The sequence below is a fragment of the Ooceraea biroi genome, chromosome 2 (assembly GCF_003672135.1).
Source record: "Ooceraea biroi isolate clonal line C1 chromosome 2, Obir_v5.4, whole genome shotgun sequence".
In the NCBI taxonomy this organism is placed as follows: Eukaryota; Metazoa; Arthropoda; class Insecta; order Hymenoptera; family Formicidae; genus Ooceraea; species Ooceraea biroi.
The window spans coordinates 1,347,412-1,360,311 of NC_039507.1; the positions used below are offsets into that span (position 1 = coordinate 1,347,412).

The 12,900-nt window shown below is 32.4% G+C and overlaps 2 protein-coding genes across 2 annotated transcripts in view; one reads left to right on the top strand and one right to left on the bottom strand.

The window, feature by feature from the left end:
• LOC105287948 (protein PRY1) overlaps nt 1–9,675 on the bottom strand; it is a 43,937-nt gene extending 34,262 nt beyond the window's left edge. Inside the window, exon 1 of the mRNA XM_011353843.3 lies at nt 9,529–9,675. Coding sequence (XP_011352145.1) covers nt 9,529–9,560 — 32 coding nt within the window. The 5' untranslated portion in view covers nt 9,561–9,675. The remainder of the gene's footprint in view (nt 1–9,528) is intronic.
• Nucleotides 9,676–11,873: 2,198 nt separating this feature from the next.
• On the top strand, nt 11,874–12,895 carry LOC105287949 (protein LLP homolog). Its single transcript, XM_011353846.3, has 2 exons — nt 11,874–12,148; nt 12,282–12,895. The coding sequence occupies exons 1-2, from the start codon at nt 11,989–11,991 to the stop codon at nt 12,557–12,559; spliced, it is 438 nt and encodes a 145-aa protein (XP_011352148.1). The 5' UTR covers nt 11,874–11,988; the 3' UTR covers nt 12,560–12,895.
• Nucleotides 12,896–12,900: the final 5 nt, after the last annotated feature.

A 12,900-nucleotide genomic window follows, 5' to 3' on the forward strand; every position in this document is an offset into this window, starting at 1 on the left:
ATTAGATATGCATATAATTTCTATTAAATGAATGATATTCCCTCTATTATATATTATATAAGATAAATGAGATCTTCTATTAGAGATAAATTACTAACGATATGCTATTTAGTCAAACGAATTACCAATGGCTAAATCTAAACATCTAATCAAGCGACGCGGTAGCGTCGCGACGCCAAGTAAATAAAAAATAAAGCTCCGAACAATGAGAATCACTGCATAAACATCGAGCGTTACCAAGTTCAGTGCATAGACGTCGAGCGCTACAGTATAGCTTATCTGGAATTTATATCATTTGACAGGTCACATAAACTTATGATTAAAATATTTCAGGAACTAAAGCCGTTATCAAAAATCTACCGGCACTTTTATTATATAATATGGGTGCAAGCTTTTGATTGCGACCAATTTGATCAAGATTGATGCAGTCAGTCTTGAGATATTGTAATCGTATATTGTAATTGTGATGTTTCATTTTCCTTTTCCATGCAATTCAGGTTCAGACTCACGTACATATGTTCGCACATACACATGCAAAGCGATTTTGTCCGTCAAGCTGCCGTTCACACATGCATGATGTAATTTATTATAAATTAAAACTGATTTTAATACTTTTGGGTAATGTTTTATTTTAAGATAAATATATAAATCGCAAAAACTATAAAAAATTTAAATTTACTTGTTTAAATGAAATCATCGTGATAGCGTCGCAATGATAAGTAAATAATTCTTCTAATTTTGAACGATATATCATGACAATTTAATTTGAGTACAAATCAATCAACAAACGTTTCGGTCTATTCGTTACACCATCTTCAATGTATATCAATAAATCATAAGCGAAATCAAAAATCCATATTAATAGTTACAACGGTCATTTGCAAAAATGTATTGATAGTCCATATCACAACCCAAAATCCATGTTAGTTAGAACAGTCCTTTGCAAATGTTTATTCATAGACCCAGTTAAAAAATCTTTCCCAGTTAAAGAACTTTTTCATTTCTGAGTTTACGGTATTTTCAATAGTAGAGAACGCTAGGCAATATAAAAAATAATGATATCACCAACTCAGAACTGCTCGGAAAAAGAAACAATTTCTAATGGCTAGAACTTTTTCATTTCTGAATTTACGGTATTTTCAATAGCAGAGAACTCTGGGCAATATAAAAAATAATGTTATAAATAACTCAGAACTGCTCTGAAAAAGAAAACATTTCTAAGGGCTAGAACTTTTTCATTTCTGAGTTTACGGTATTTTCAATAGCAGAGAACTCTAGGCAATATAAAAAATAATGTTATCAACAACTCAGAACTGCTCCTAAAAAGAAAAAATTTCTAAGGGCTAGAACTTTTTCATTTTTGAGTTAAGCGACGCGGTAGCGTCGCGACGCCAAGTACGTAAAAAAATAAGGTTCCGTGGAATAAGCATCACTGCATAGACGTCGAACGTTGCCAAATTCATTGCATAAACGTCGAGCGCTACCGTGTATAGCTTATCCGGAATTTCATGCCAAATTCATGTCAAACAAACTTTTGATTCAAATATCTCAGGAACTAAAGCCTTATTTAAAAATCTAACGGCACTTTAATAATATAATATGGATGCAAGCTTTCGATTGCGACCAATTCGAATAAGATTGGTGCAGTCTATCCTGAGATATTGTAACTGAATGTTAGAATTGTGACGTTTCGTTTTCCTCCTTTTCCGAAATCAGGTTCAGACTCACGTACGTATGCTCGTACATACACATGCAAAGCGATTTTGTCACTCAAGGTGCGTTCACAGATGCACAATTTAATTTATTATGAATTAAAACTGATTTTAATACATGGAAAATATGTTATTTTACGATTAAGATATAAATCGCAAAAACTATTATATAAAAAATTAAAAATTACTTGGTTTAAATAAAATCATCGTGATGGCGTCGCAATGATAAGGAAATAATTCTTCTAATTTTGAAATATAAATTATGACAATTTAAGATATAAGTTGGAACATTTTATACTCATAGAATGAAACCGAGAAAAAAAGAGAGGGAGAGAGAGAAAATTTTAAATTGTCACAATTTATATTTGACAATTAGAAGTATTAAGAAGATTTGCACGATTAGATAAATCTTTATTATCCAACATTTTTATGTTTGATGAGATCTCACAACAGAAATAAAATGACATATTATTGTGGCAATACAAAAATACATAAAAACATTTAAAATTAATGAAATGTAAAACATTTTTACAAAAAGTAATGAGATCCCTCTAAAAAACCTTACAAAGGTAAAAAAATACGCCAAGTACATAAAAAAGCAAAACTAAATATGATGAAATACATAGTTAACTAGCCAAGTACCTAGAAGCAATTCAGTTTGAGGATTTGTAATTTGAAATAATACTTGGCGTGCCCGGGTTGCATTAAAACGTACATCCTACCTATAATTTGTGTAAACTCTATGTGTAAATTATTTGTATTGAGTGAGTAATGAAAAGGGATATTTATAATCACTCCGCTAATGTGCAAAACTGTAAACGTATTTGTTTTAATATTACCAAATACAAAGATTTACGAGTCATTAGTGAAAATACTCAAGGCAGTACAAATTTAGAAGAATGCATGTCCAATGCGACCCGGGCACGCCAAGTATTATTTCAAATTACAAATCCTCAAACTGAATTGCTTCTAGGTACTTGGCTAGTTAACTATGGATTTCATCATATTTAGTTTTGCTTTTTTATGTACTTGGCATATTTTTTTACCTTTGTAAGGTTTTTTAGAGGTTAATATATAATGAAAAAACAAAAAACATATTTTGATATTCCGAGAAGCAATACGTGAAATACTTCATTTATGGATATTTTTATATCTGTCAGTTTTTGTTTATTTAGAATTTTAGATAATAGCAAGATTTCAATATTTTCCATATATCATATAACAACTCGGAACGATCTTTGATCCAGTGATGCATTACTATCAAGAATATTTAATGTTTAGTTTATATTTTCGTTTTTTAAGCACGCCATGGAAAAATGTAGTTTAACGGAATCTTTATATCTGCTAAGGAATTTCGCATTAACTTCCGCTTTCCACATCAAATGCTCTCACGCCGCCTCGGCAAAATTACGGATGTTCGCTGCGTTAGGTATTAATCGCACGCAATTTCATGTCCGACTGAAATGTAATTAATGAACCTGTATATGATGTTGTTAAATGTCGGCCACTTTGTAGTTTTCCCCTGACATGTTTAATTCTATAGCTTTACTTCTCGATGAGGCTGCAGAAACAGAGTGAGATCACCGAAGATTACGCTAAACCGGCTTAGTCGCATTATTTGCATTGACGCGATGCGATCAGGTACAGAAAAATAGATATCCTATCTGAAGTATGTCATATCTGAACTGAAATAAAACCTATTCCATTTATAAACCTACTTAAAATATATCATGGTTTCATTAGTTTTCTAAATTATGATTGTAGTGACAATGGTTTCTCTCTTCTAATTTATCTTTATATTGCACTCTCTTGAACTTTTTCAAGAACTAAATATTTTATGTTTTAGTATAGTATAGGTTTTAGTTTTTAGTATAGTAGATTACAGGAATATTACGGAAAGGTGGCAGCATTCATTGCAAGATTACAAATATGTTGCGCAACGTTGATGCAACGTTGTAAGATCGCAGCAGCATTAAAATTTCCATCTTTGAAAGGGTGCAATCTCTTACAAATATTGAATTACAATCGATTCGGTTGCAAGAGCATCTTGAACGAGTCCGCTTTCACGTGACCTTGGAAACTTGACCCGAAAGAGAAAACCTTCGAAGATCACGGAAACCGATTCGTCGTCGGTCCTCCGTGTCGTGCGCAGGTGAGAAGACTTAATTTCGTTTCCAGCCCGTCGCTCCAGCCACGATTTATGGCCGGCATTGTTGCACGACCGGTGCTAAGTTTCTCGTAGGCAGATAAATCGCTGAGCGGGGTCATTGATATTCCACGGTGGTAAAGACAATGACCCGTTTAACCGGCGATAGCGGAATCGGTGTCAATACCATGATGACGGATCACCATAGACGGAGGCCGGAAGATCATCAGCAGGACTGTCAACGCGATACTATGGTGTGCGTTGCATATTCGTATTTAAATTAGATGTCTAAATCTAATATTCTTACATTGAACTTTATATTTTACATTTGAACAAACAGAGCTCGGCATTAAATTTAAACTAAGGAAATTTAATGAAAATAGAAAAGGTGAAAACAATACGCATTTCGAGGCTAACTGCATTTTTACATTTTTGTATCATTCATCACGCTACTGCGTCGCTTGATATAGAAAAAAACATTTTTTTCTTGTTTAAATAAATCAAAAAATGCGTCACGCATGTATATTGCGATTAACTTTTATATTTCCTATATTTGTATAATATTCCTAATTTGCAATTCATTATCTATGTAACATTGAACTCTAAACCCAAATATGTATGTCAATGGTTGAAACCTTGAATATTTATGTGAATCCAATTATAAATTTCGAATTTCTCCATCGAAAATAAGATAGTTAACAGACTACATTAAGTAGAAATTGAGTATGTGATATATCACTCAAGAACTAGTTCTCAAGTCAGATAAATCTATTCGTAGTCTCTGGGCGGTTTCACTTTTGCAAAAAGAGTTCCGGAAAAACACAGCCGGTTTTGGAGAAGCGATCACGAGAAAATCTTTAGATGCTCTTGCTTTCCTTTGGAATCTTGAAAGCTAGCAACCGGTTTCCCGTCGCAAGTTGTTTACGTACATAAACTATTAAAAGAATATTTAAAGATGTTTAATGCTTTACAACGTTCTGTTATATATATATTATAACATGATAAACAATCTTTAATTTATATGTGCAAATGCCTGCGAATTATATTTGAAGAGTATATATTGTTTTTTCAATATCTTTATTATATCAGCATTGATATTCTTAGAATAAAAAGTTCTAAATAAGAATTAAATCAACTCAAATTATTAAGACTTCTGTATTAATTCTATATTAATGTAATAAAAAAAAGACTTTTTCTTTATGTATATATCTTTGTGTTACATATTTAAAACATAATGAGAAATTAATAGAGTTGCTTACACGTTTTTTATAAACCATAATCATTTCTCGTGAGATTTACGGAAACGATAAATGGATAATTCCCATGTTAGGACGAATCCAAGAAAGCGATAATATTTCGCAATCTACGACTTCCCGATTTCTCAATACGTATTTTGTCCACGACTTTTTATTTATGTATGCGCGGCATACAGTAGTTTTCTTTTTATTATACCGCGTCTTATCGCAGATATGACGTTGCGCGATTGGGAAACAGGAAAACTGCACTTATAAATACACAGCAAGGAGACGGTAATTAACGTAAGCGTTCAAGATATCGCTATTGGTAATTTTAAAGAAAAACACCTGCGTAAGAAAGATTTTAATGTAGGAAATAACTCGATGATTTCTTGATGTCGAGATTTATTTTTAGTTGTGATTTTTACTGCGGTATGTATTAAGATTTTACAAGAACTTAGCATGCACGCTACGCGTGCGTCTTTTATTGTAGACTTCTGGTCTCCAATCAACTATTTGTGTCTCACTATGTATAATACCGTATTATATAACAGTTTTTTTTATAATATAATATTGCAAATCAATTTATAATATAATATAATATTGCAAATAAATATCAACACAACATTAAAACATTATTCAAGTATAGACTAATACTTAAATACTTTTCGATAAAGGCATTCTTTGTCACATACTCATAACTTTATTTATTATGGATTAGCAAATACATAGTTGTTCCTACATTAATAATAAATCTTTAGTATTAACTATTTCGAATAATCACCCAGATCTCTCCAGAAGATCCGGCTGGTGGGAAATCAAACAATTATAAGTGGAGAGAACTATAATGTCCCATGGTTGGAACTGTACCGGAGAATAAAAGTGAGTTCAAGTAACTGTACGGTTCTCCGGAGTCAAACAGTATACAGAGACACTTGCCGGGAATTTAGGGAGAGAACTATAATGAACCACCGGAAGTGCCGAGCGTGTCGCGTGTACAACTCGGTGGTCTAGTTGTCACGATGAGTCTGATGACACTCCGACCGGGTCAGCTAGTGCAAAATGGACCGTTCCACTTTATTCGCTCTAGCATATGACCCGGTACACATCGGAATATGCATTGCACGTACTATAAAATGCACGTTGATCAATAAGCTTGGTATAGAGATAACAGCGAACGACCGTGGTCCTGATTGAATTTTAAACGTGAAGTCATGTATCTTATAATTGCATTATAAGAGATATATATTTCATATTATAATTGGATTGGCTTCCGGGTTGGAGCCGCGATTTTGTCGCTTTGATTCTAATGTTTGGTGAGAGTTTCAGTCGACTTCACCAAGAAGAAAAGCAACGAGATAGTATTCCGAAGTTGCTGCTATTGCAAATTTTATATCCTCTTTTCATTTCTTATTTCTTCTATGATTATTGGTTCGCTTTTTTAATTGAAAAGTTGAACGAGAGTTATGCGCACTCAAAAATAAGAAATTATGTATATCGATCAAAAACATTTTATAATACCTCGCAATTATGATATAAATTAACTTTACACAGTCTCATCACTCGCTTCATAATTATAATTACATTTTACAATTATCCTCAATCCAAAAGAAATCTGCAATTCAGGATTTCCAATTTTTCAGTATTTGTTTTTCCGAAACAACAATTCGAATTATTCATGATAATGTCACGTCCCATGACATTTTATATTCGTATAATTCTAAGCACACGTTACGATGCCGTCACTCACCTTCGCTTCGTCGCGCAACGCTGACTATAGCGCGTTATCTGCTGTCGTTAAAATTGCCGATGTCTGTAAAAGTTGCAGCAATGCGAAAAATGAGTCGACCGTCACGTCCGTTGGATGATCTCGATACGAAGGAACTGATGTCGTATCGTCCGCTCGCCTAAAAGTTCGCAAGCATTGGGTGCTTCCGGCAGTGTGTTCTCGTTATCAGTGAAAGTCGAACGTTACAAACGTGCATGGTAAATGGTGCCGGCGTGAATCCTTTCCATGTCGAAGAAGCGACCTGACGGCTTTCCATTTCTGTCGCTCGTAATTTTGCTTTCGAGAATACACTTATCTCTCAAAGCGCCAATTTTGCAACGATGCCTCAAGCGCTACTCATAGATACTCTTCATAGAAATCGTATTTTCTTCTTGAGCATTACAGAAGCGAATAGATAGAGTTATTTCTTCACTAATACTACACTTAACTTATCAGTATTAGAAACATTCTTGCTATTATTATGCGGCTATATTATTATGCATGGCTTACTTAAAATTCTGATAATTAAAGTTATTTTCTGATGATATTATTGTTGTCTAAGATTCGTCTCTTTAAATTAAATTGTAATATCTCCTTTATATCTCTAAGACATAACTTTATTGATATTGATGAAAAAAGAGACAAAAAGGGAAAGGTTAATATCTTATCATAATCATCATGCTCTCCCGAGAAAAAATGGACCTATGTGATCATATATAATCATACATAATTGGCTATATATAATAAAATCCGAAAATTTAAAATTTAATTTAATTTTATATGATGATATATAATAATGTCAAAAAATTGGCGCGATATGATTTTATATTTTATACTGCAATCATATTTGATTAGATCTCATTATAGTTGTATATGTATGAAGAGATCCGATAAACATATCTTATATTATTTGATCATATATAATAATATGTAAAATTTTGTTTGATATGATTATATCTGTATACAATCATATTCAGCTAGATCTGATTACACATAAAACCAGATCTGTTCAAACATGATTACATTAAGATAAGATCATATCGCGCCAAAATTCGGACATCACTATACAAAATAATATAAAATTTTATATGCCATCAGATCTTTTCGGATCTTATTATGTATATTTACATCTGACCATATTATATCCATTTTTTCTCGGGCTGTTATATCTGTTAATCATAAAAGCGTAGCTTTATCACGTACAACTTAAATCCATATCAAACTATTCTTTGATACTCGAGCAGTAGATTAACTATTACTCATTTCATCGGCTTTCTATGTTTTCTTATCTAGTTATTCTGAAACGTCAGAGTTATCAAATGATTAACTAATAAAAAAACAGAAATAAATGCAATAACATCATTATTAGTAGTAAAAGACTTTAGCGTTCAGAAAATTGTCATTTACCTAGTAACAATATGATTAATAATATAACTGTAATAAATCAATTTTATTTCTTTGATTCAAAAGTCTTTCTTATTTTAAACTTACGACGTCTTTAATAGTCTTAATGAGATACGCCAACGCTTCACATAACGTTTGTCTACCGAACAATTCCCAAATTGCTATAAGTGCCTACTCCTCACTAACTTTAGCTCTTACATAATACGTGCTCAGCACTCAAACGAGTTTAATTGATGTTCCTATTGTTCTTCAAGAAGACAAACATGTGAAAGTGCATTAAATGGACATTTATTGTTTGCGATAATTCATTATATAATTAATTATAGAAACTATTATTAAATATTATTTTTAAACGTTAAATATAAAGGTATACATAAAGTGGAAAAACTGCACTTTAAACTGTACTGTAGAACTTTTATTTAAAGACGCGGAATTGTGCGAATTTCTTATAGACGAGGTCGTAGCAACAACGACCTACTTCTAGTTCACAGTTTATAGTTAATTTAAACGCAAATAAAGAGAAGAAAAAATGGAAAGAAAACTAGTTTTACTGCTCAACCAAAAGTGGGTTACGTATATTCTGGACATTATAGCTTTCAATATTAGATTTAAAAAAATATTAACGTTGTTTTTGATGAAGTGTATATTATATGTATAAATAATTGCATATAAACCACCAGATAATTTCCGGATTCTAAAGTAAAAGTTTAATGAAAATTATTGGTTATTTCAACATTTTCATCGTGATAATAATATTCTTTTCTCTTTCCTGTATTATCTTCTTATTATCAATCTTTAACGAATCACGTGTTTTTACGTAAAGATAGAAGAGAATTATAAATTTTATATGAACAATAATATTATCGTAAATACTCAAAATAGGTCTCACGAAAAAGACTCATAAGGAATCCTTGTGAACCACTTATTAAACAACGTCATTAATCGATGGTCATTTTAATGTTCCCGATAAAACAACTTCTAGAACACGAGGCATTTTTCTACCATTTCTAATTAAATAAAGAGCGTTATAATTTATCAATTTGGCAATTAGATCTGACGTGCTTGGTAAGCTCATACACTCGCATATCAAAAATATCAAGAGACACGGTAGTGTCTCGCGCCAAGTATACGCGCAGCGAGATTTGAATTAACAAGATGTAACGTATTACATGGTGATATTTTATGGGTATTGTTATTCCACAACGCAAAACTGGATAGCAATCATGTATAGATATATTAAATTACAATGTAAGTCTTACTTACTCCTCGTTATCTTCAGAAGACGTCGACGACATTCGTTAGCACAAACGGCACTACTGACAATGCATAAAACACAAGTGGACTCACGCACTAAAGCATTACACTGTCACTGTCGACAATTACTACACTAACGGGGATCTCTTTAAACGTTTATATAGCACTAACACAAGACGATAAGACGTTTCTGTTTGATAGTAGTCTTTTGTGCTTCGTCCGTATGCAATTTCTCGTAACTGTACTGGAACTCGTTATGAGCGTCAGTTTAATTGAAAGTCTGAGTGCAAGAAGCTAACAATTCCATCATTTTTATTAAGTAAATTGCTTGTTCAAGTGTTCAATGAGTAGTAGTCCATTGAATACTGCATAAATCATTGAACGAAAAAATGCATGCGTGGATAATACAATGTAAAAAATGATAAGAATAGAGCAAGAATTTCCTACTTTCGATTTAATTAAGTAATGCTATTAACACAACTTTACCAATAATTATAATATGTTGCATATACAAACTTGTAACATTTTCATTAGCTATTATTCTCTTTATTAGTTATGTTTAGCGAAATAAAGAATATTGAATAGAATTTCAAAAACTCTGTATGATTTTTTATGATATTCGAAAATACAAGTTCTCTATTCTTATATTCTTTAATTAAAAAATGCATTTTTCGGAATTTTACTAATTTAATAATTTATATTTAATAGTTTTATCAAGTTAAACAGAAAAGTTTATTAAATTTAATTAATTAATTTTAAATGTTACTTTTTTATTCAATTTATGTGTTCATAGAAAGAATTATTATTTAAATACGACAATGTTCACCTGTTTGATCGTAATTTCGGGGCATCATGGATATCGCTGCCTAGTAGGAGGTATTCAATTCTCTTTTCTATAACACATGCACGCACTTACACACTTACTTTAAATCGAGCGATCGAAGCTAGTGAATTAAGAGTAAGGATGCGGAATTATGCATGCGCAGCAAACTAGGTACACTTTATGGTACGAAGGAAGTGAAATGTGGAGCGCAGCGTTAAAATAGCAGGTACTGCTACTGCAGCAGCTTGGGAAGTTGTTAATCGAGAAACAAGCTGATACTTCCTTTTACGATCCACGACTACGTTTTTATCAGTCAGCCTGTTGGATATATTTATGCGGCTTCGTATAAACACTCATTCCTCTTATCGTCAATAGATATATCTTTTTGAACAAATTATGATAACGATAACAAAATCTTATTAAATTCTTCAGTAGAACGTTATTTATGATAATACAAAAATGCATGCAACATTCCGCATTAAGTTGCTTCCAAATTAAATTAGTAGAATCCACAGCAATCTTTTTTACAAATTATAAACTGTTCAAGTTAAAATTATATTAACATACAGATATTTGTTTGAATAAAATGAAATTTTATATCTTAATTAATATAATCAACTTAAATTTATGATTTTTTGTTTGTGAATAAATTTAAGTAATAGTAAATAAGATAAATGAAATGCAAGTTACAGAATGTTCCAGATAGATGGAACTAGTGATCAAAGTCCTGCAGCATTTCGTGTGGATTGATAGAATTGTTAACATCGACAATCTCGAGGAAACTCATTCAGAAAAGATTTTGATACAAACACTAGAATATGAAGAAATAAAAATATATCTCTTAATTAAATTCTCACACTCTTAATCAAGCTTGAAACTTAATTAATTGGGAAATATAATGAGTTCTCGAATACAAGAAAACTGAAACAACTTTGAAGTAATGTTAGTAAAAAAACTACACACCACACACACACATACGCTTAAAACAAATTTTATTATGAACAGAATAGTATTCTATTTATTTACTTATATAATATTTTTACGCATTCTACTGACAACTTCAAATTTAAGCGGTGCACAATTTTCGAAATGGTGACAGGTCATGTGACTTGGGAAAACTACATCAAAGGTGCCGACAGCTAGTATCCCTACCGTGTATGGTTATACTGTGCTAGTTATATTATGCTTTAGGGTAGATTCACACACATTTGCATAAGCGCATAAACAGATGCATAAGGAATTTGATTGGTCCATTTCCTTATGCACGTGCTTATGCATGCTTATAGACCAATCAAATTCCTTATGCATCTGTTTATGCGCTTATGCAAATCCGTTTAAATAGACCTTAAAACGATCATAAAAGATCAGATTATGAATATCGCCTTAAGCAAATCTACTAAGATCAAAATCAGTTTCAAGAACTCGACATGCGCACTGATCTACCGGTATAAATGCTTCAGCGCTTGCGCTGTCTTTTGAAATTTGATTGGAAGATCAGTCGATAGTAACGAGTCGATAGTGTCGAACTGTCGATACTGCTGCGGTGAGCAGTTACCATACTACGTAGCGAACGAGCGGGTACACTTGTTTTCAAACATAACCTCGTTTTCATTCATTTCCTTATTATAGGAAGCACGTGCGCAAAAATGGCTAAATCGTTGCGTAGTAAGTGGAGAAGAAAATGCAGGGCGGTCAAAAGAGAACGTTACGCGGCAAAGGAATTAGACAGATTAAAAAAGACTCTCGGAGTTAACGAGAATACCTCCAAGGATGTGGAAATGACCGATATTTCTGAGATCGCTACCGGTAAGCTGTGACACACTATTTGTTAAAACATTTTTATAATGGTCGTTATATTAAACATTGCAAAATATCGTGTGCACAATAACGTTACGTATATGATAATGCATCACGTTGTTTTATTCTTAAAAATTGGTAGTTGTCGATGCGAAGAAGGTGAAGGCAGATGTTAAGGCTAAGCAAGCCAAGGATGCACAGTCTGATTCTGCAGACGCAAGCGAACACATGGAACTGGACAATGAGAGAATATACAATAAGAAGACTTTGCGTGATCAATTTGGCAACTACCCTGTGTGGATGAGCCACAGAAAAATAATGAAGCATAAAAAGGGCAGGGCAAAGTCGCAGAAAGCAACTAAGAAGACAGACAAGAGACTCACCAGGCGGCAGAAGAAGACAATAAAACAGAAAAATTAATTTGTATGTTACTTAGTAACTTCTAAGTATCGTTAAAATTTTGTATATGAATAATAAAAACCGATCGTGTTATTGATAGTTTAATATATAACTGTGGACAGTTATGCTGCATAAATTCAAAAGTTTAAAGTCAATTGTCTTTTACTGCACTGAAAACTATTGATATGTAATAGTTTTTACATTCCTTTGTGCTGTAGATCAGTATAAGGCTGATTATGACAACGTAACAAAACTACATTAATTTAACAAATCCATATGATATTACGCCTACAACAAAGCGAAAAAGCAACATGGCTCGTGGCTTGTACACAATAGATTAATAAAAGGCCACCTTAAGCAAT